The sequence below is a fragment of the Anopheles gambiae genome, chromosome 2, assembly GCF_943734735.2.
Source record: "Anopheles gambiae chromosome 2, idAnoGambNW_F1_1, whole genome shotgun sequence".
NCBI lineage: Eukaryota > Metazoa > Arthropoda > Insecta > Diptera > Culicidae > Anopheles > Anopheles gambiae.
Window position 1 is genome coordinate 34,329,498 of NC_064601.1, and position 23,978 is coordinate 34,353,475.

General features: G+C 43.9%; 1 protein-coding gene across 1 annotated transcript; it reads right to left on the reverse strand.

The window, feature by feature from the left end:
* Positions 1-713: 713 nt before the first annotated feature.
* On the reverse strand, positions 714-23,853 carry LOC1269172 (SLIT and NTRK-like protein 4). Its single transcript, XM_061644341.1, has 2 exons — positions 22,686-23,853; positions 714-3,192 (listed from the first exon to the last, which is right to left on the reverse strand). Exons 1-2 carry the CDS (start codon positions 22,686-22,688, stop codon positions 1,984-1,986), a joined length of 1,212 nt encoding a protein of 403 aa, XP_061500325.1. The 5' UTR covers positions 22,689-23,853; the 3' UTR covers positions 714-1,983.
* Between the last annotated feature and the right edge of the window lie 125 nt (positions 23,854-23,978).

The window sequence follows — 23,978 nt, forward strand, 5'->3', positions numbered from 1 at the left end:
ATAAGGAAGAAATTTTTTTTTTACATTATCAAATATGTTCATCCATAATCTTGTGTAATATAATCAATATGACGATCAATAACGCAAAGCGGTTGTAGCGCCGTATAAGTAAGTAAGTAATAATCAATATGAATGTACAGTAGGTGACCGCTAACTAGATGTGTTTTAACTGGAGTGCTTTTTAACTGGAGGTTCGCTAACTGGAGTTACTCTCAGTTAACGAACACTTAAACGTCAAAACATGAAACATCCGGAATCTCATGAAGAGAAATTTATTGCAAATGTGCATTTTTCAAGCAACTTTAGGGTCTTTTGCATACGTTTGCTATTAATTTATGTTATTACACGAATTACTATACTTTATATCAACATAAATGAAAAAAAAGTTTGGTATGTTTATTCCAGTCAACGCCAATCAAAACAATCAATCCATAGAAACGTTACTCCAGTTAGCGAACATTGTTCGTTAACTGGAGCATGTTTACCTCTCAGTTAGCGGTCACATACTGTACATTGAAAATTAATCAGCAACAGACATCTCAACTTCGAAAAGAATGCATAAAAAGTATTACGACACATATTTTATATTATTTTAAGATAAAAGCAAGAACAATAAATAGTGACTATACTTTAACAATTTAGATAAGGTAAAACATTTTCAACTTACCGTTCGAACCTGTACAGCGGAATAATGAATAAAACTTTCACCACGATTGTGCAAAACCAGTAATGGCTAGTGTTAGTGTTGGCTTTATTTAAAAGTTTTCTTTTTCACTACCGTCCTATTCCGCTACTAATCAATCATACAAATACATCCGTAACGCTAGGGGATAAGTACGAGCATATCGGTTGTTTTTTAGCCGTGTTGTTCATCACTCTTTGATTTCCATTTCCGTTCTCCATCCAACTTCTAAGTACGTCATCCGTACGAGTTCTACAATTCCATCGGGATGTTTTTGTTTTACTATCTACAGTGCTGCAGAGTTTGATACCTTTAACTTGTTCGCTTGAATGGATAGTGTATTTGTTCTTTTATAGAGTCGCTTGCATGCCCAAAACTTAGTTTAACAGTCAATCGCCATTACCAGTTAGAGCCCGTCAGTTTAACTAAACAGAAAATCAGTTTCTAGCTTTTGTTTCAAACATTTTGGCGAATAATCCCTATTATACCATTCGTGGAAGAGGCGAATGGAAATCGTTACACCACGGCTAATCACAGGGCGATCATGTTTTGTCGAGTAGTTTCATTCGGATAATCGGCTTGGATATGTTATGCTTTGATGTGTGTGTGTTTTTTTTTTTTTACTTTTTGGTTATAATCTATCAAAATAACATTCATCTGTATTTCCTTTTCTATGTGTTTATCATTCGATCTAGCTTAATTTTGGGGACTCTATGATTTCTATCATTGTGCGCACATGAATGTGTTTACTATTAGTAAATTACGAAAAATTCAACAACTAAATGCAGATTAACTTTCTCTCGTAATGTGTTTAAAAAAATCATTTTAAACGTCCATTTATAACTACATGATGACATGTGTTTCTTTTTAACCTTCTAAAGTCATTCCGTCATCGGTACGCAACGCACAATTCTTTCAATCATTTAAACCTCTTAGTATTATCATTACTTCTCATGACAGCTCAGCCTAATCTTTTACCATACTAGCAATCCTTTTTGGAAAATAAGTCTACTTTTTCGTATGATATTCTTTTTCTTCCTGCTGGAAACAAATTACCTAGTAACATTGCATCGAGCGTGTAACATCCTTCAACTAGAAACATAACGAACATTATCCTCCCCCGTCTGTCCAAGCTGCCTGCTACTGCTTGAGCAATCCTTCAATCCCCCATTTCCACACTGTTTAACGAAATCTACTAGTCTACACGGTTCAGTTTTCACCCCCTCCTTCCGCTCAACGGCGCGGATCTAGACATGCTCCAGTAGTGGCAAATTGCACCGCACGTCAATCGATGCGCTGCATCATACGTACTGCTCGGGCGCTTCCTCGTCCTTGATCGTCGTGTAGTGCACCTTCTTCGAGACCGAATCGACGACCGGTGTCAGCAAACCGCGCAGCTTATCCTTGCTAACGTACAGCAGCCCACCGACGAGGGCCAGCAGCACACAGCTCAGGCAGACAAGCACAAACACGAGCGTGGTAGTGTGACCGGTAGCACCGCCAGCGCCACCCACCGCCGCCAGCTGCTTCCGACAGCGGCCCACGTTCAGCGTGCGGATCGGTTCGCGCACCTGCCGATTCCGCATACACACCAGCCCGTCCCGGTTGCGCACGGTAACGTTCGTGCGGTCGAGCCAATCGTACAGCGGGTACAGCCCGCAGTCGCACACGAACGGATTGTACGTAAAGTCCACCGTCAGCGGGGTGGAGCGTCCGGGCTGTGCCTGTACCGCGTCGAGCAGGGCCAGATCGCGCGCCCGCACCGTTTCGAACCGGTTGCGCTCGAGATCGAGAAAGCGGAGCCGGGGCATGCAGCTTAGGTTGAAGTTCAGCTCGGTCAGCAGATTGTCGCCGAGATGCAGATCGAGCAGGGACGGCAGATCGCAGAACACGCGCTTATCGTTAAACTGCACAATTTCGTTCTGCTCCAGGTGCAGCTTTACCAGCTTGGTGAGATTGCTGTTCACGAAGATGTCGTGCAGATCGGCGGACAGTTCGGCCGACGTGTTGTCGGCGAATGCGTTGGTCAGGTGCAGCTCCTGCAGGTTGATAAAGTTGGAGAACACGCGCGGATGATGGTGATTAAACTCCTCGTCGTCGTACCGGGAGATGCTGAGATTGTTGTGGTTCAGTATGAGCCGGCGTACGTTCGACACGTGGTGGTACGACTTGCCCCGTATCTCGTGTATGTGGTTGTTGCTCATGTCCACGATCGTTAGGTTGACGAGATCGTTCAGCGCACCGAACACGTTCCATGGCAGCTCCTCGACAAAGTTGCCGTTAAAGATGACCACCTCCGTCTGGATGGGGAGCCGCTCGAGCACGAGCGTATCCCGGAAGCCGGTGTTGGTGCAGTTGACCACGTACTGTGTGCGGTAGTTGTACAGCTGGTAGCCACAGCTACACTTGCCCCGGAAGTCCCGACCACAGTCGTCCGCCACGGTAAGCGTTGCCAGGAGGGCTAGCAGCAGCGGCACCAGCAGGGCTCGTATCCTTCGTAGTTCTGCCACCTACAACGAAAGGCAATGTGGGAATATGTTTAAGTACAGTCGTTTGCGATAACCATGTTGCAAAGCTACATTACATTTGCAAGTTGAATTTGTGCTGATGAGTAAAAATGTTAATATTGTTCCATTAAAATGTAGAACAGGACTAATGGGAGTTTTATTTATTTCAAAATTGTAAAGTAAAAACTTTCCTTTCAGAATAAGCGCCTGAAGGTATGCAATGTGATATATTACTGCTTTTCATTGACTAGTTTTGGTTAACATTTATTTTGTTTTAGATCATAAACGTTGAAAATGAATGTTTGAAAGAAGTCATGAAATATTTAAGTAATAAAACAATAAATAAAACAATATAAGCGCATCATTTCTCTTGTCCAAACCTGTCTACAATTGGCTCAAGAGAAAGGTTTATCCTTAATTCCATTTACCCCTAAATGTAGGCAATGTAAGGACATCATATTGCTCGAACGTATACCGCTCATCGTTCCTTAGGAAAAAAATATTTAAAAAAATATAAAATTCAATTAAAAAAATTGCTTCCATTACTCTACAAAACTATCTGTTTTTAAAGTAGTAGAGAAGTTGTCGTTAAACTTATTCTTAAATCATCACATTCAACATTCAGCAGTCCAATCCTACCCAAACCATCTGTACACATTTGATTCATTCACATTCGAGAGCGAATAAAAATGCCAATGCCTTTGCAGCACTTCAAACAGTTTGTGAAATCACCACCAACGCAATCGCAACCCTATCGGAATGTTTCGCCAAAACGTGTGCCAGAATGTTTCACATTTTATTTCTCGTTCTGAGCATGAACCATCACACGATGTGGCAGAAGCACAGCCAGAGCCCAGTGATGGAACTACAGCCCGTCAAATTTGGCGTTTTTGGGTAGAATGAATGCGCTACCCTCTTTTCGACACGGATACAATTATATTATGTTTGTGAAAGGGGTACGCGTGATAGAGAATGAGCCAAACCAACTTTGCGCTTGATTAATTGGTATCCTTGTTGAAAGCAACTGCTTGTTGAACCGTACCCTGGTAATGATTTCAGAGCGTATGAAAGTAAATATTATGCAATGTACGAATTGTGTGCAGAGCAAATCTGCAAACAGCACTTTATTCGTTACGTTTGCTCAATAAAGCCTGGAAGTGGGTTGTTGATTGAAGCTCAAATGAGATAAGTTTACATTATTAATACATTCTTTTTTTTTAATCAAATAATACTGAATAGCCGTTCACTCAACAGGCAAAATTGAATGTAAACTAGCTTTTCAATATTATAAAATGAGCTCTCATTAAACCAAACAACACAACAACAGTAGCATGAAAATAACAAACTAATCCCAAACAATTGATTTACTGTCAACGGCACGTGACTGATCGGCAGGACTACAGCAGGACTAACCAACCAACTGACTTCATAAAATTGGCCAACCCTTTCATCCCGGTCCGGGGAGGAGTTTTTGTGCTTTTACCTTTTCGTAATTACCCGCTCATTTGTACCGAGCATGTGGTTTGGTCCGTGCTCAACGGAACAACGCAAATCAGCCCCCTTCCCTACACACCCACACACACCCGTACCAAATCAGGTCATCGATCGATCGTGTTGGTTTGATTTAGGTTTAGGTGAACTAAACACAAAAACGCTCGCCCCCTCCGTGCACTCTAATTTGATGTGTCGGCAGCGCGTAATAATCGTTTTGCGGCCCCAAATAGCGACATGTGTGGCGGCGGTGTGTGGCTGTGGCCGTGTCGGTAATGAATTTTTCATGCGAATTATCCTTCACCCTTCGAGCACACACCCCATCCAAACACATCTCTTTCGGGCGAGGGGTAGGAAAGGTGTGCGAGGAACTTCTGTCCGGGGGAATGGAGGTCTTTTAGTTATAGCTTTTTAGTTCAACCTTGCTGAAAACGAGTCACTGAATATTTTAAGATAGCGTGGTGGGGATTGGTGCACAGAGCACACATTTGCAGGATGCAACACGGAGGAAGGGTAGGCATTTTATCCATTATTTTCTCCTGATTTAGAGGAGCTTTCGCGCAAATAAGTGTACATTGTACTGCGCCGCTTGGCGGGGTGGTTCAACCTTCAACCCTTGCTCAGCATCGTTCGAGATTGGAGCGGGTGGAAAGGCGTAGGCTGAAGGTTAATTAAAATAACAATATCTCAATCTTCGGTTCGGCTACGACAGCGGGTGGCTTCATTGGTCAACCTGGCGGTTCAGCCCAAACACAGACCTTTGCTGGTCGTCGCCCGCCAAACTGTTCGCATCATTTTTAGCCTGTTGTTTAATCCAGCACGACACCAACATGATGAAAACGATGATGATGGTGATGATGATAGAACGATAGAACCCTTCTCAAGTTCGAACCCGGGCCTCGTGCACCAGAAAAAAAGAAAACAAACAATATGATGGGGTTATGCAGGGTAGATGAAATGCTTGAAACTTCTTCATCAAGTTGACGGTAGAAGAAAAATGGGCGAAATGTATTGAAGCACAGATGCTTTTTGATCCTACGAAAATAACCACACACACACACATATGCCCGCACTCGCCCACATCCCCTCACATCATTCCACCGTGCGCTTGATGGTTCGATCGTTCGTAGGTACGTAGAACCATCGCTTAAAGATGCGGAAGGAGTTTAAGTTTATTAAAGAAAACGTACACGAAGTTTAATTGGCAAAATTCAAAGAAAGGGTTTGCCACGACCACCACAGCCGGCGGGACACCTTACCCCACCTTTTCCCATGCGGGTGATCAACGAACCTTTTTCTCGTGTGTGTCGTCGGAGCAACGGAAAAACCGGGCATTAGCCGGCAACGTCAACGATGATGCTGTTAAGCACGATGATGACATAGGTTGGAATTTGTTGGCGGTTTGGGGGTTTTTCATTTTCTGAAATCCCTTTCATTTATGCGAACGAAATGGGCGACTTTAACGCTTTTTTCTAAAGGTTTTGCTTAAACGTTTTCCAGCGTATGTTTTGCTGTTCTTTGACGGATATTAAACATAAGCAAGTGGGTGTTCCTTTAGATGGAGTGATTTTGAGTGAGATTTGAATAGTTCAATTATTATACAAAAAATAAATTTAATTTAAAGACAAAGAGTTTATCTAAACATTATTTTTAATTAAAAAATTTTACGATTTTTAATTTAACAATTGCCTTCAATAGACGCCATAATGTTTACATGGCGTCTATTGAAGGCAATTGTTAAATTAAAAATCGTATTAAATCTATATGCTAAATAACGACAAACAATACAGCCTTCGAGCTTTTGACCTATAAGAGCCCCATAAGCCTCTGTGTGCAGGAAACGAAACCCTTTAATTTTTTTTTACTCATTAAATAGTTACAAGTTGTCTCGCGTGTCATCAGTCAGGGATCTTGGTGTGATTCTTGATTCATCACTATCCTTTAGCGAGCAGTACCACTCTATAATTACCAAGACCAGTAGGATTTGTAATCAGGCAAACTCTTGAGATAAAAGATCCAATATGTCTGAAAGCATTATATCCCGCATTACTACGTTCCATCCTAGAGTCTAACTCAGTTCTTTTCTCCCCATACTGTCACGTGTGGACGACTAGCATAGAAAACATTCAAAAAAGATTCTCCAAAATAGCAAAATACCGATTACAATGGGCTTCATCACAACAATTAGATTACCTGTCACGGTGCATGCTTCTTGGTCTGCATACCTTAGAACATAGACGTCAGGCATTACAAGCTACTTTAGTCGCGAAGGTAATCAGCTGGGACATAGTCTCTCCCTACCTGCTAGAAAAGCTGAATCTTTATGCTCCTGAACGACCGCTCAGGGCACGTGAGCTGTTAAAACCTACGTTCTCAAAATCTGCACATTCCTACAATGCGCCTATTAACCAAATGATATAAAGCTTCAACAAATACCAAAGAATCTTTGACTTCAATATTAGTATAAATCAGTTTAAAACCAATTGTCGCTCGGTTCCTTATTGATAGTGCTGTAACTAAGTTTATAGATGAATTAAGGATATATTATATAAGTAAGTGTCCCACCATGTCTATGCAAGATACTAAATGACAAATAAACAATAAACAATAACACTCAGAAGTTATAACAATCAAAGGGACCTTATGAAAAATTGTCCAATGTCGCACACTCTTGCCGGATTTCGATGTACCAGCAATTTGTAGACAAGTGCAACTTGCACATAGAATGGGGAATGGATGTGATCTTATCTTAAGTACCTTTATTCCAAATAATAAGCATTATATTCTTCAATATCATGACCTTTTGTAGACCTACAATAAGGTGACATTAATGCTTCGATTATGAATTTATCATTACACAATTATCTCAAAACGGCCAATGCTGTTGGAAAAAGTAGGTACTTTTTTAGTATCTTACAGCACAAATCGAATGTAGCTGTACTATCCATTTGGTGAGGCACTGTACATTACTTCCCAAGTGATTTACCGTGTTTGTACGGTGTGAAAGAAACTAAAAATCACACACTTAATGCTACAAGCTTAAGCAAAAAACTAAAAGCAAAAATACAAACGATAAGCCGTAGAACATAACAAAAGGGCAGCTTATGGCATCGCTCCAATTAAGCTGTAAATCTGGTACGATTTACAAAATCCACCGTTATGTGTTGCAAACCAGGACCAGTCCTTGGAAACAACTAAAGTCTGCTAGATTGTTTGCCTTTATTTTGGTGCCCCCACGAGTCACTATCTCTTTCCATGGTGAGCTGTAAAGCTGCCTAGAAATAGTACAAGATCTCCAACTCCAACACTCTATTGTCTAGCAATACCCAGCTTCCTTCGCATCAAACACACCAACAATTACAACCGACTGCTGACACACTGGAAAGGCAGGGAACGATCCACCGAGCCCAAAATTCCACCCAAAAGCATCCCACCCCAACCACGGTTGCCTTGCCGAATGGGGTAAACACCGTACGGCTGGGGGCAGCATCTAGCCAAAGCTCCTGTTTGAAACTTTAATGAAAAACCGGAAAACAATGCCCGAATCGCATAAGAGAGAGCGAGGAAGAGCGCACGCTGCCCAAGAAGGTGTAGCCAACTTTTGCTTGGTTTACGTGCACGCTTTTGGTTAGCGAAAGGGGAAGGAAGGGAGGGAAGGAGGTAGGTGTAGTCTTTTGGGACTTTCCGCCGGCAAAAACGTAGATTCCACTGGCAGGAAGGTAAAAAGATGGTGAGGGGGTTTGCGTCGCTTCCGGGGCGCCGAGGGTATCCCCGGTGTGGATAATGCCCAAGGTGCCCGGTACGGTGAAACGAAATTAGTAGGCATCTTCCAAAAACCCTCCAACACAGCCTCTCCTAGTTGTGGTGGAATGCGGAAGTTGTGTGAGTGAACGAGACGATGAACGGTTTCCGGTCCCGGTATTTAGCAATGCAAACTAAAACGAAATAATGTAAATGAAGAGAACATCCTGCACGGGCACAGCAAGCGCATCCAGCGCACACTGTACGGAGGTTTTCCATACATTTTCACCCTTCTCCGCGGGTCGGGGGAAATCGAGAGTGAAGGGCAAGAAACACAGCCCACCACAACCACCGATGTGGAGCATTTGTTTCCGGCTTTCGAATCTATTCTAGCTCCGTGGTTCCGAATGCCCAACGGTAGGCTGAAATTATTCTTCCCACTGTGGCCTGACTGTGGATGGTTCCCAAAGGCTGCAAACACATCCACACTCCGTCTGAAGGACTGTTTATTCGGTGAAGATGGTACAATCCCAACCGAAAGACCAGCGTGAACGGCACCGAAAGAGTTGCAAACAAAAGAATAGCAATCCCTTTTTGCAAAAGCTTCCTATTTTTTCTTTTTTTTTGCGATTAAAGAAAGTTCAAAGAGTGGTGAAAGAAGGGCAGAGAAGGCAAGAAAAACAGCCCAAACAAGTTCACCTTGACGCCCGCGTTCGTGCGCAATAGATGGAAGCGCATGGTACTTTGTACGCTTGCACGTGTCTGCATTCAGTGCGACAGGAGGCGGTGCCGCACGCCCGGGTACGCTGCGTTTCGACCGTACTTATGCCGGCCTGATGATGGTGCGTGGTTGTGGTTTTTCCTGTGCCGGCCGGTGAGTAGTGTGTTTGGGGTGTGCATCCTTTTCGACCCAGCCGAAAGGAGAAAAAAAAGATGGACATGTTGTTCAAAGTTTTAGCCTTTTTCGATGAACCCTACCGGATTGTTTTGCGTCGCCGAGTGGAACGATAATGCGGGTAAGTAGAAGAAAAAAATAACTCCCCCCCCTCCCCCCAGATAAAACTCCCAAAAACTTTACCATCAAACTATGTGCTAGAGAGTGTGTGTTTGTGTGTTGTTTGTGTGGGATTATTTTGCGTGTGATGATGGTGCCAAGCTGATACGTTCGATGCGAACCAGTGCCTGTGTAACATTGTGAACTCTAGGCAGGTTGAGATAGATTTTTAAAGGCGGAGAAGAAAAAAAAGCAGGTAAACCGTTGGCTTTGAGGCCGAACACCCGACCGAGGTTGGGACATCATTTGCGTTCGCCAGTCATGAAATTACCGGCCGGAAATTTGCTGGAACGGAAATTAGATATATTAAGTGGTGAAGGGCGGCACAGAACTGTCGAACGGTTTGAATGGGAGAATGGGGGAAGGGACAACAGAAGCTTCGCTGGAACATCAGCGCTGATGTGTGTTACAATCTCGAGGGTGAAAATCAGCCCGACAAACTGTTGCTTCTTCAGTCAATCGTTCCTTGGCGAAAGGGATTTTTTGGGAATGTAAAACGCGCTTCTGTACTGTGCTGCATCGTTGCTCAATTTATGCTGCAAATATGTTGATTTACAATCGGGGTTTATTGTAAATTATGTTTGTTCATACTCGATTAATGCATTGATAATTGGCGAATCGTTCAGAAACATTGCTTGTCGATGCGATACAAGTTAGACTTGCTTTCAACCTCATCGAAAGATAGTAACGCAGTACCCTGGGAAGGATCTGTGGAGCATTTGACACATTTTCTTAGTACATCATGATGATGTTTGAACAACAAGGAACACACGTATGTGCAATCTTTATTGTGTGGTATGTGTCACTCACGCACGGGTAAAAGTAAAAATTAACCCTTGTCGGCATTACAAAACGCCTGAAAGTATGCAATAGTTTGTGGGTTTAAAAAAATGGGATTTTTTATGTTTAAATTTCAAACACGGTATGAAGAGATATTTAAAAAAAAACAAGTAAATAATAAAATATATAAAATTATAAATAAAATATCACACACCAACAATAAATAATAATTTGTAGCCCAAGAGTTCCTATGCCAATGCAAGTACAGCTCCGAGGAGGGTTAATTTTTGCAATACTATTAAATACTGTTTTGCAATTAAATTTAACCCTTGGACAATACTAGTGAATCTACATATACAAAAATCATAAACTTATGGTAAAGTGCAACGCAACACAATCTTAAGCGAATGTTTGCTGCAAACCGTTTTTCGTTCTACGGTCATACCGTCGTACATTCGCTAATTACATATTTGATGCTCGTTTACAACACACTCTTCTAACGGAGTTTAAAAATACAGAAAACCATTCTAGCCAGACTTTGAGTGTCCTTAGTCTCAGTCGCTCTCTTCCACTCCTACAGCAGCAGCAGCTTCATTACCATGATTTTAGCTGCTTTGTTACACTCTATCGTGCCGGAAATGAAGCAAAGTGTTTAACGCGAGAGTTAGTAAATGTCCTAACCCGGGGACCACCGCTCATGCTGGTTCGCACAACACACCCTTCCTTGGGTTAGGTGAGTGGGAAGCAGCGAATGAAAAATGTGCTCCACCGTAAGGAAAGCATGTCGATTACTCTTCAGCGACGTGACGCGTCGACCCGTGACGAACGACAAAAATTCTACACCCACTGCACAAGCTGTGAACGAGCACAGCTCACAGGAAGGAACCCGGAGGGCAGCAACCTGGGGACAGCCAACAGCCATCTCGAAAAGGACACCGCGCATTCTCGGGCTAATCTCGGGCCTCAGCATGGTCGCTGGCAAATGGCGCTGAGCAGCGTTAACCTAAGATGCACCACGGAGCCCAAAAGAGCCCGCCCAGCGCTTTGGTTTACACTCAGCGTGGTGTTCCGCTTTTGCGGTTTAGGTTTTCGTCATCACCTCAGTGATGGTGTTCCATTTTGCGAAAAGGCAATGGTTTGTAACGAAATTTGTGCCATGAGGTCGGGAGTTTTGTGTTCGTGTGTGTGGGTGTATATATGCTCGCTTTTAATCTTCCGGTCGTGCACTGGTGGCATTGTCGAGGGGTGCGAAATTGTACGCTCAGGGTGTGCGTGTTCGTGTGTAGGAAGGAATGGTTTAGTGTGGGTCATAGGGTTGAGTCAAGACGCGTGAGGAAAATTGGTTAATTTTTCATACAACATGATGAGATGCTTCGGTTCTGCATTTTGTGCCATGATAAATGTTCATTTCTCATTGCACGAGAATGTAAGCATGAGAAGATCGGAAATATAAAAAAAGGATTTAAAGTGACAGTTTTGTAGCTTGTAAAATTAATCTTATGCTCCCTTTATGCATATGGTTTATGCTTTATCCCCTTATGTAGCAATAGGAACAACAACAAAAAATTATTGTTAACTTCTTGCAAACGAAATCTAGTCGAATTATAATCTAACGATTTTTGTCTTAAACACTGGTTCAGCAAATGATAAAACAGATATAAGCAGTGAAAAGATTATGATTCAGTGAAAAAAACTTCAGCTTGAAAGCATATTCAGAATATCTCAACAGAACAGTAATTTAAGATCATTCGCCAGGATAAATGGTATGCACTGAAATGAAATAAATATTAATAACAATAAAAATAATCACAATAATAATAATAATAATAATAATAATAATCAAAATAATTAGACCAATCAAAATAAAAATAACAATAATAATAATATTAATAATAATGATAATAATAATAATAATAATACAGGGTTTACCAGCATAATAAACAACTGTCCACTTGTTTATAACAATAGTTGTTTTGAATAGACACCGCTGTCTACCACTTGCTCACACGTCAGATGGTGTAAGCTACTCTGTCCAATTCAATAACACAATTTTCGCCTTCGATTGCACAACGGTCGGATTTGGCACGGTTTCTTGTGGTTATTGTATAATTAACAAAATTAATGTTTTGATTTATTGAAATTTATGGTTTATACTGCATATTGCTTGAATAAAAGAAACGTATTTGAAAATGTTTTGTTTTTGCAAAATTTGTCCCAACAAAACAAACAATGCCGAATCTGACAGTTGCTAATCGAAGGCGAAAATTGTGTTATTGAATTGGACAGAGTAGCTTACACCATCTGACGTGTGAGCAAGTGGTAGACAGCGGTGTCTATTCAAAACAACTATTGTTATAAACAAGTGGACAGTTGTTTATTATGCTGGTAAACCCTGTAAAAGGAAACTTCGCTTGGGCCGTGCACCACGTCTTTGTATGGCTAAAATGGTCAATGCAAGTCCAGCCTTGCAAAACGCCTAAATGTATGCAATGTAAATTTATTAAAAATTAAATCAGTGATGTCAAACTCGTTTTGGGTCGCGGGCCGGATTACAGTAAAAAAAATATTCCCTCGAGCCGCTGTTAAGAGGCGGGGGGGGGGGGGAGAGGTGAAGAATGAAGTGGAGAGCTTTGTACCTGCCGATACATATTTTCCAAACTGTCCAGAAAACCAGAAAATGGGTGAAAATATGAGGAGCCTGAGTATAGGGTGCCGCCGCTTTCAATACAACTACTAAAACATATGCTACATACATACATTGCGAATACCTAACCTAAGACGCCTTTAACTTACTGCACTCTTCGTTAATCGAAACCACAAAAAATGAATGTTAAAACTTTATTCCTAAGTGGGTCAAAAGTTGCACACCCTGATCTAAGAATTTACAATCTCTTTTGGCTTCATTCAAATAACTATTTCATTTTGTTTCACTGTTCATTTAATATGTTTCAAGCACGCTTATTGCTCAAAATAAGAATAAAATTACTGACATTACTATCCATTTTATTCCATTGTCCACAATGTATCTTTAAAACACATGCAACACAACAAACCACCAACATATGCAACACATGATTCAACTATACCCAGAACGATTTTGACAACGACCGATGTGGCAACGATAAAAGCCCGCAGAGCTTCCAACATATGTCCATGCGCTATTACTTCATGCTAACCTTCCGTCACCGTTTTTTTGTTATCCCCTTTTCCCTTTCTTGTTTCTCGCACGGACTTTACAGTGACAAATTCTCTGCATCATAACCAATCTCAAACAACCAACGGGCGCCCGTTGGGCTACATTGACCAAATGCTCAATGTTTCTTATCGCTCGCATTGGGCCGTTCAGCTCAACACCGCTCAACCGGGTGGCACAGCACAATCGTACACGTCCCCGGGGCACGATTAGGACTCCTTAATGATGCACCTTCTTCCCTTGCCCAGCGTGCCTCGTTTCACGGAACCCCCCGGAAACAGGGACGAGGAAACAAAATGTGGAAGTTCTAACACTGTGGACACTCTTGAAAGAGCAGAAAAAACACACACGGCTCGTTTTTATTCACTATTGGCTCTGGGAAAACATTTCCCAGTCGCCTTTCACTAACAAACCATTACCCTAGCCCGGGTGGACACAAAAACGGAGTTTATTTGCTATGCTGCCGTGTTGTTGTATCCCAGGCGCTTTCTTTTTTTCTCCTGTTTTCACTGTCAACAATCATACCCCTTTCCCTGGTCACCCGTTGGACGACTTTAATTCTTTGTTTGTTGTTGTTGTTTTTTTTCCTAACGTCCCTCCACCCTTTCCCACTCACCGGGTGCCATTTGTTGAGTGTTTTTATTTTCCGTACGCGTCACAGCATTTCCCATTTCCCACCAATGCAAACGCAACTGGAAGCGAGGGAGAAACGGGCAGGCGGTGGCGGCGACGGCGGTAAGCTAAACTAGGGATTACAAAATACTGACTTCCATTTTCATTTCTCATTCCGGCCTGCGCATTGTTGTTGCTGTTGGTGCTGCTGGTGTAGACAAGCACACGCACACACGCATGGCCCGTACCCGCGTCCGCCGTCCGCACGGGAAATTGGGTAGGCTCGGCACACAGCACAATCACCACGGCACGACATCCACATCGCCTTATCCTGACGGGGTCGACCAAAAGCCGTGGAGTTTAGTATTCTTTCAGGCATTTTGTGCCCTTTTTGCCCCATCCCTCGTTCACGGTGGAGTTTGGGCGAGCGGACGCCATTAGCATATGGAAAATGTGTTCACGTCACCACGCTCCGTTATGGTTTTGCCGTTGGTGCGGTTCGTGTGTCGCTTCACAGGAGCAGTTAATTTGGTCTCCAGTGAGGGCAGTTGCCACAGCCAACGTGGCGCGGCATTCACTTTTCATTTGGGCGGGAAAAAGGTCCCTCAAATCTAGTACGCCATTTGTGGTTCGGCACAGTGCCGCCCGTGTGTGTGTCTCAACCAATGCATACGTGCTTTCCGGTGTGCTGTAATGTCACACACTGTAGCGCTGTGGTGAGTGTAATGCGAAATGAAGATCATAATCCGATAGGCAACAGCGAGTGGGAAACGGAAGTTCAATTAGGTTCGATTGTTTAGCTATTGGAAATTGATTGTGTTCCATTTTTGTTCTGAACATGACATTTTGTTTTCTTAGAGGTTTTTGTGTGTCAAAAATTCGGATTTTATATTAATAAACCCTCGCAGTGCATTTGTATTACAAAATACTTTTTTGATAAAGAAACAAATCTTCAAACACATTCACATCACCTTTTCTACAGATCGGTATTTATGTTTTCGAACTCATCCATTTTGTCTTTATATCTCTCTTTTAGCAGCCCTTCCTTCGGTTGCAATAAGTTTAAACGTCGTTCCCCATAAAAGCCACATAAAACACTCAGCCCGGTTCAATTATTCTCAGTGAAATTATGAAGTAATTGAAGTTCATTTTTCTCCACCGTACCACACAACACGCTTTACCGTAGCCATGCGTTCCGGGGTCTCCCTCGGGAGAGAAAACGCTACTCCCAGCGGTCAGCAAACGGGGAGCTAAACCGAGCAGCATTAGGAACCGATTTTCCGACTAACCTCCAGTGATGAGCTGGCAAATTCTCCAAGGAAGCAACCAAAGTACGTACTCTGCAGCGGTTTATCCCTTTTCCCGTGTAGGTACAGGTGCTTGCGATGATGGGAAGCGAGGGTAGTGAGCACGCACGCCGTGCGAAAAGTGTGGTGAGTGAGCAACGTGGCAACGGGGTTTTCCCTTTGACCCCGGCCCGACCAATGTACCGGGGACATGGGATTATAATTGAATTTTGTAGAGAAAATTAATTCTAAGACCGGAACACACGCTTCCGCTACCGAGGAAAACAGTGGGAAACAGTGTGAGGCGGATCCTCGGCATGGGTCATACGGCAAAGGTTCACGACACCACCGCCTCCTTCCGCTTGCCGGTTTGTTGCGGTGGGAAAATGGAAACGAATTAACAAATGCTTCCGGAGCGTAATGTGTGTGTGTGTGTGAGGGAAGGAGATGGAGAAACAGGACGCAAAGGGAACGGTCCTTCCGAGGACCTTGTATATGTTGCGATTTAAGTGATTTATTCATCGCTTGTACATTCCTCACCGGACATTGAGATTATGTTTTCATTGTGTTCATCGTTTGCTAGCAGTAGCAGCAGCAGCAGCAGCAGCAGCAACTACCAACCGGGAGGTACTATTTTGCGCCGTACCGTTTCTATGGCGCTCGGCTATTTGTACGGAAGATTTCATTTCAAGCTAAGCGTAGATCGGATGGAAATGGCGGAAAATGGCCCTAGCTTCCTTCCAGGTACTGGGCTGAAAGTGGAGAGCAATCTAGAAGAGCTATCGCTTGTGGCTGTACCGACTGAAGGGCGAGAGGCATCGTTCGACGCCACAAATCGTGCCGATTCTTCGTGCCGAGGATTCTAAAAATGTTTTTCAATTTTTGGGAAAAAATGTTCTTCGGATAAAAGTATATCAAGTTGAATGCCAAACTGTCCGAATTGAAAATATATCCCGATATAATAAAAGGTGGTTCTAGCGACACTCTCACAAGGTTCTTGGAAATATTCTCGTTATATACTTTTTGTAATACAGGTGACAAGCATGGGAAATCAACGGCGTAACAGGATGACTTTCAATGATATGTTCTCAGGAAAAAGCCACGTTATTTCCGTGCTACCAAACTCAACTCAAACCCCACGCTCATAACGATTAAGCTATTTTTATATTTCAAGTAAAAATTAACGTCCACCAAACACATGTTATGGTTCATTTGTTTTTAATGTGTGTTAAATGTCAAATGTGAAGAATGTGGCTCTTGCCGAAAAGACTTATTACACTACTGCTATGACCTATAATGTTAAAAGTAATGTCCTGGGAGAGATATTCAGCATGGAATTGTGGTTCATCAACCGTTTGTGATGTATACACACGTACACGATAGCATGTTGTGAAGTGGCATCAAGAAAGAGGTAGCAATCGAACACTTCTAAGAAGCGTGCAATAACCAATGTGATGGATGGTACAGTGAACGATAGTATTCATCTCTAGAGATCAAGGTAAAGGTTGTGGCATTCTGGGGAAACTGTGAAAATTTGCGGGGAAAGTGTATTTCATTGTCTGTATGATGCTTCAGATAAAATAGGGCTTAGAGCTTCACGTAACGAGAAGATTGAGAAAATTGTTGGTTCTAAGAAATTTATGAAGAGAAATGAGCTGCCATCTAGAAAGCTCAGCTCACGAGCCGTACTTTACCAAACGTTGATAAATACGCTAATTAAATTATCATGATATTGTGATTAGTGATGGGAAAATGAATCTCAGAAGGAACTCGAATCTTCGAATCCCAATCCCAATCCCAATGTGGTATAGCGTTTTATTCTAGTTCGCAGCGAGGGGGGGGGGGTTTGTTAAAGTTGGAATAAGAAGTCATTTTGTTTTACTCCAAATTATTTAACTTTTCAGTACTTACATCATAATTAGTACAGGTTCCCGAGATACGCGGACCTTTATTCGATATCAAATCAAATAATTTATTTTGTGACTATAACTTCTCATTAAATGCTACATTACATCGCAATCGCAATCAGAATCCCAATCTTTCGAATCCCAAAGGAATCGCAATCCGATTCCCAATCGAATCGCAATCCCAATCAGAATCTCAATCGAATCGCAAACGAACCCCGATCCCGATCGAATCACAATCGCTAAGGAATCTTTTAGGGATTCAAATCCTACAAACGGGATCCGAACCGATCGAATCTTTCTAGGGATTGAATCTTCGAATCTTCCGAATCCTGAATCTCTCAACACTAATTGTGATGCTATTTTCCTTATAATTAAAGCATATGTTTCAACAAAAAAAGCTTTAAAATAGTATAAACGTCTTTCTCTCACCTCCAATTCAACTTCCAATTTACGTTAATATAGTAGGTCAATCAAATAAGGTTACTGCACGTAATGCTGCAAAGAATCTTGCATTAGCTTGCAATTTCTTCCCCGACGGAAAGTTTGCCCCCGTCCTTACTCAGCCCGAAATGGACACAAAGCACTGCCAAAGCATCGTGAAACAGCACATCTGCCGGTAGTGAAACCTGGTATTGATATTGAACTTTTAAAACGAACCATAATTGATATGACTTTTGCAATTCGAGCATGAAAATGAACGTTGTTTCACCACCACATTCATGAACATGAACCAAAACAGCATGCCACAGAGTTTTTGCATAGCAAAACAAAATGTCATGAAGCTGTATCGAGCAACAAAAAAAGAAGAAGCATTTATCATACTGCAAGAGACGCAAAGTGACGGACGGAAGTTCAGCGCCGAACGAAATAGAACCATCGAAAGCAGCAGCAATAGAAGAATGAAGCAAAAACCAAAGCCCAGCCCGAATAGCGAAGATAAACAAAACAGGTTGAAAGAACAAAATGGGGGGGAAAACCTCTCATCGGTGCACAATCGTTGTAGTGCGGAGAACATTGCAAAACGACAAAAAAGCAAACGTGCACAAAAAAAGAAAACAAAACAAGTACTTCGTGCTTGTCCGTAGCAATAGGCAACGCAACGAATGCCAAAAAAAAACTTCGAAAAACCAATAAACCACTGGCCGCACGGAACCGCTGCACACAACACTTGTGCAGTCGAGCATGCATCGCAAATGAGCAGACGCTAGACTAATGCTAGACGCCAGAAGGGACAGGAGAGGGAACGGCGACCCCGCGTGTGCTGCTAAACCGAATCAGCATCCAACTGGCGCGCACTAATTGGACAGATGTGTCGCCTTTAGCGCACGGAGCGCGATAATGGCAGCCGAGCTGAAGTTGACCGCGCCAGCAAAAAGGGAGGGGGTGGGGGGGGGGGGTGGTGGTATTTTCAAAGTTTTTCCCAGCCCCTTGGAGCCGCTTGGCTAGCGCGACTGCCAAGCACGCAAAGCTAATAATGGTGATAATGGTAATGAAGTGCAGACGATGCACCGATGCGCCGAGGCCAACGGGCGTTATGCTGCGTGTCCAATTTCGAGTCATTGCCGCCGTTCGAACCACGTTAACTATTTTTAACGTGACACAATGGTGCGGGGAGGGGGGGGGGTGTGGTTGGAGGCAAAACAAAAAAAAAAGGTCAGCAATGGGGGTCTTATACTGTTACCCCGACGTATCCTTCTGTCCACCCTCCCGCGAGGGAGCGAGCAACTGCACACTCGATGATTTTTGCAATGCAAATGGTGCGCCTATGGGGTGAGGGTTGAATTTTTTTTGTTTTGTTTTTGGCAGGATGGAAGGACGAAATTGCACATTTGACGATGGTCCGCCTGGTTGGATCAGAATGGCGTTTAGCTCGCTGGAATGGTGATTGTTCGGTGGGTTGGAAAATATGATAGGAAAAATGTGAAGCGTGATGTGAATGCGCAAGATGATGCATCGAGGGGAAGTGGAGAGGTGGGGTGGGGGGGGGAGGGTGGCTGGGGTCGATGAGTGGCAAGGTATAATGTTTGCTCGATGCCTTTATTTGCATTGCAATGGAAAAAAATGATTCATTCTTTTTTTATTATTTACTTAAATTACCATACTCAAATCACAGAGTAAAGCTGGATGAACAACCTTTTTTTAACGTATAAAAAACTGTGTTTTTTTTTTAATTTTATTTTCATAATGTTTTATGCATTTTATTCACAATAGAAAAATGTTGAAATAGCTAGAAAAGCTTAGCTGGCAACACATATGCCGTTGTTACATTGTTCTAAAAGTTCAATATTCAAAGCAATATGTTAATATTTCTAAAATAGGAATTCACAGTGCAACAAAACAGTAATTTTCATAAACTATTAAATTGTTACTCAATTTAAAAAAATGTAGAGCAATTTCACTTAAGCATGAAAATCATTAGACCCTCTACATTGTAGTGGTGGGAGCTCGGAATTGGACATACCCGATTCCAATTCCAGAGCCGATTCCGATGCTGGAATCGATTCCGATTTTGGAGTCGATTCCGGAGCCGATTTCGGAGTTGGTTCCGGAGCCGATTCCGGAGTTGAATCCGGAGCCGAATCCGGAGTTGAATCCGGAACCGATTCCAGAGTCGACTCCGGAATCGATTCCAGGATCGGAATCGGCTCCGGAATCAGAATCGTCTCCGGAATTGGAATCGACCTGCGAATGGCAATTTTCTCCGGAAACGGAATCAGGCTTGACTCCAGAAATGGAATGGTTTGAATTGAAATAAGAAGTGTGGGAAGCGAAATAAGTCCGGGAATCTCCATGTGAATATATCATTTACAAGTAAATTTTGATTCTTTGCCGCTATCAACACATAGCATCATTGGAACCAACGCCTATTCCTAAGAAGATGCCGAAACCGACTCCGTTTCGAAGCCAATTCTGCTAATTCTGATTCCGAAGCCAAATCCGATTCCGGAGCCAACTCCGATTCCGGAGCCAACTCCGATTCCGGAGCCGATTTCGATTCCGGAGCCAATTTCGGAACCAATTCCGGAGCCAATTTCGGAACCAATTCCGGAGGCGATTCCGGAACCAATTCCGGAGCCGATTCCGGAAACTGATTCCGGACCTACTATCCGGAATCGATTCCAGAAAACTTCGGAGCTAGCCGGATTCGATTGCGACGATATCTTCATTTTTCCCATCACTACTACATTGACCCGCTACATTGAACGATCAAAAATTCTAGCATAGACACTTATGGCCATCTGTAGCACCAAAAAAACCAGACCAAATAGTACACCTCCGTCCTCCTCACGCAACCCCTTCCCGAAACCATAACAAAGCCCATTCGGGGCACGTTTGGCTAAGCTTAGAACGCCCTTTTTATGGTCACAACAGGCACACACACACACACACATGTTGCTGCAGAAAAGTTCGCACGGCCATTTCGTAGTTCACATACCACGTTTCTCCTGCTGTGTGAGCGCGGCTTTTGCATCGTTCAGAGGGTTTTGGTCGTTGTGCATCGCCATATGTGCAGTTTGATGCCCATTTTCGCTCCTTGCCACGCTGTGTGCAGCACGGTGCACTTTATCTCGTGCCTCGCCGCCGCTCTATAGCTTTGGGGAAAGGGGGAGAATTAAAAAAAAAAAACACACACACACACATTGGCCTGTTGAGAAGGAAGCCAGAACCAAGCAACGAACGACCAACATACAACATAATATGTTCATGTTAAGCATAAGCTGTCGCGCACTGCTCGCTGACACACTTACACCACACACGCACACTATCATCAGCATTTGTGTGTGTGTGTGTGTGTGTGTGTGTGTGTGTGTGTATTGATGGGGGCTTTCTAAAAAATAAACGAAAGCAATCTGCAACCAACAAGCTCGATAGTGCACGAACGATAAGCAGGTCGGCTTCGGCTTGAATTGGAAAATTGTAAATCGTATTTTTGCTGCATTATGCAGCAGTTAGTTGAGTGAATTTATGCTGATTAGCATGCTGAACGAGTGCAATGAAATGTTTTACTTTTAAAAAAATGGCAATTGAATTTAACACGTTTGAACCAAACAAACAAAAATTGAGGGAAAAGGTTACATATTTGGTGCATTTTTGAACAGTGTAAGCGTTTTTAATTCCTACGCCTTAGCCTCATTCCACACTTTACGCATCATATTTCAGTAAATTTACACACGCACACACACCTAAAATTATTGACTCTCTGTGCAAATCCGTCGTACAAACACTGCCACAGGGCAGGTAAATTTAGACAGACAAGCCAATAAATATGCTATTAAGAATACAACACCCATGAGCAGTGGCGGATTTAGGGTGTTGGGGGCCCTAAGCGTTAAAAGCAGTGGAGGCCCCACGGTTGGTGTCGAGCGGGGGGGGGGGGGGGGGGGTGCAAATTGCTGGATTAAGTTTTTGAATAAAAAACACTTTAATGGTTTGCTGACGGGGGGGGGGTGCTCAGAATCCCTGTACTGGGTCCCTATAGTTTATGAGTCCCTTCATCCATGGGGCCCCTATCTAGCCCAGAAGATCTCGCTGAGACTACTGTACACACTCTTCTATATGCTGGAATTACCATACACGGGGCCCCTACATTGACGGGGCCCCCCGCGGCCGCTCAGTCCGCGCACCGTTAAATCCGCCACTGCCCATGAGATCACCCGGGATTGTTGACTTCATCCGACCAGCGAGTTGGAGGCGCAAAGTAAAAGCAGAAAAACTGCCGCAAAAGGTTAGCATGCCCTCAACCTCCTAACAACAGAAGCAGCAGCAGCAGCAGCTGCCCACCAGATGGTGTGTACCAGCGAAGAGTGCAATTTGCCCATCACAAATCTTGGCCGAAAACTCAGCCCCACACAGTTGCGCCACTTCCCCCTGGACTTACACACCACCCAGTTGGGGAGGGGTTTTCGCATTTTTACCCACCAACTGACGGTGGATGCCGCCGTTCGGACACGACACGAATGCAGCAGGTTGGTGTAGTGGTTCTGGCGTATCGACACGGAACCGGCTCGCCCACGGTTACCGTCCCCCGGTATCTGGCCTTTTTGGGTACGATGGCGCACAGGCACAGGCAAACAGCAAACTGTACCCATACACCCCGCGCGTGTGTGTGTGTGTGTTTGTGCAGAGCCGCGACCGATCGGGCCCCGCTATAAACACAGCCAAACTCGCGCAGTGGCTGTGCGAAAACATGCTTCTCATTAGCGAGCGCTTTCGAGCAGAAGCACAAAATTTGCTTTATGTTGGCAGAAATTTGAGAAGCCGGGTTTGAATGCAAAAATTCCAGTGTGTGAGTAAGAGAGAGAGAGAGGGATGGTTAAAAAAACGAGCCACGCGTTTGCAAAAAGCCAACCAATCAAAAGGAGAGAAAGAGAAAAAAACACAAGAAAAAATATTGTTTAAGGTAGGGCTAATTTTAAAGCAATTTAACTTACCATTTTATAATGTTTCGTACAGGTTGAGATGTAAAAAAAAGAAACCAATGCACACACACACAAACGCTGGGGGTTTCCTTCCTATGCAGCCGAGCGAATGGTGCGATCTTTCGTTTGCTCCGTCTTATGCTGCATCCGATCGGCAGTGATGATCGTCGTCTAACTCGAGCGGTGCTCGCGGGGCAGCACCAGCAGCGACAGGAACGGGGTGCGGTTCATTCAAATGGTGTCATACGTTCGCGTACGAGCGCTTTAGAAGAAGCGGTTTACACACCTTGACACGGGCAATGCTGGGCCGAGAAGCATCCACCACTGGACAGACACTGTTTACTTTCTTATTTTCATCTCATTCCATCGAGAAGCAGCACACCACCAAAGACAAATTTAATTATCTTCCGCAAACACGGTACACTGTGCACTGGGCGCTGGGTTTGCTATGTTAAAAACACACCCACACACATACACACTTGCTGCCCTTTATGTAATAAAGCACCAAAGCACAGATTCTAATAGCCCACACACTGCACGACACGAAAAGCACGGATAAGGGGGGGGGGGGTTTCTTTTCTTCTAATGCATTTTTAATACCGCCAACACTTACGGGAGCAAACTGCGTACACGGAACGGAAACTGGATGTGCTATGACGCACGCATGTACCGCACAGGCTAAAGCTAACACAAGCTGCCGGGGCACAATAGATGGACGCGAGAGCACTGTTCTTGGCCTGGCGCACGATCGAGAGTGGCTTTGCGTGTGGTGAGCGCAACCCCGCACAGCAACCGGACGGACGGTCCAAACGTGCTATTCCGCAGCACACTCACACAGAGAGCAGGCAGGTCCCATCCTTTTTACGCACCCAGTTGCCGCGTAAAGCCTACTGCGATCAACGCGCTGGCACCCCGAGGCGTGTATGCTCACCGTCGTCGCACGTAGGTGTCGAGTTTCTCGAGCCGATGACGCTGACGATGATGACGATGATGGCCGTGCTCACTACCACACCTGCCGGCACACGTACGTGCGGTGGTCTCCGGTCCGGTTCGGGCTAGCGGCAGTCACGAACTGGCGATACGGTTGGCCTCCCGCCAAGCTTGCAACATAACACGGCCGTCGCACTGCTTCGCGCGGCTCGCGGAGCGCACACGCAACAAAGCGCGCTTCCACATTCTGCTCTCGCATGCAACGCAAACGCGCACATTTATGCTGCCGACGGAGCTCGAACGCTCTCACGCCTGTAACTATGCTCTCGGAGAACCGGTTCTGCTTCGTGCCGTCGCAACAGGGAAGATAACAAC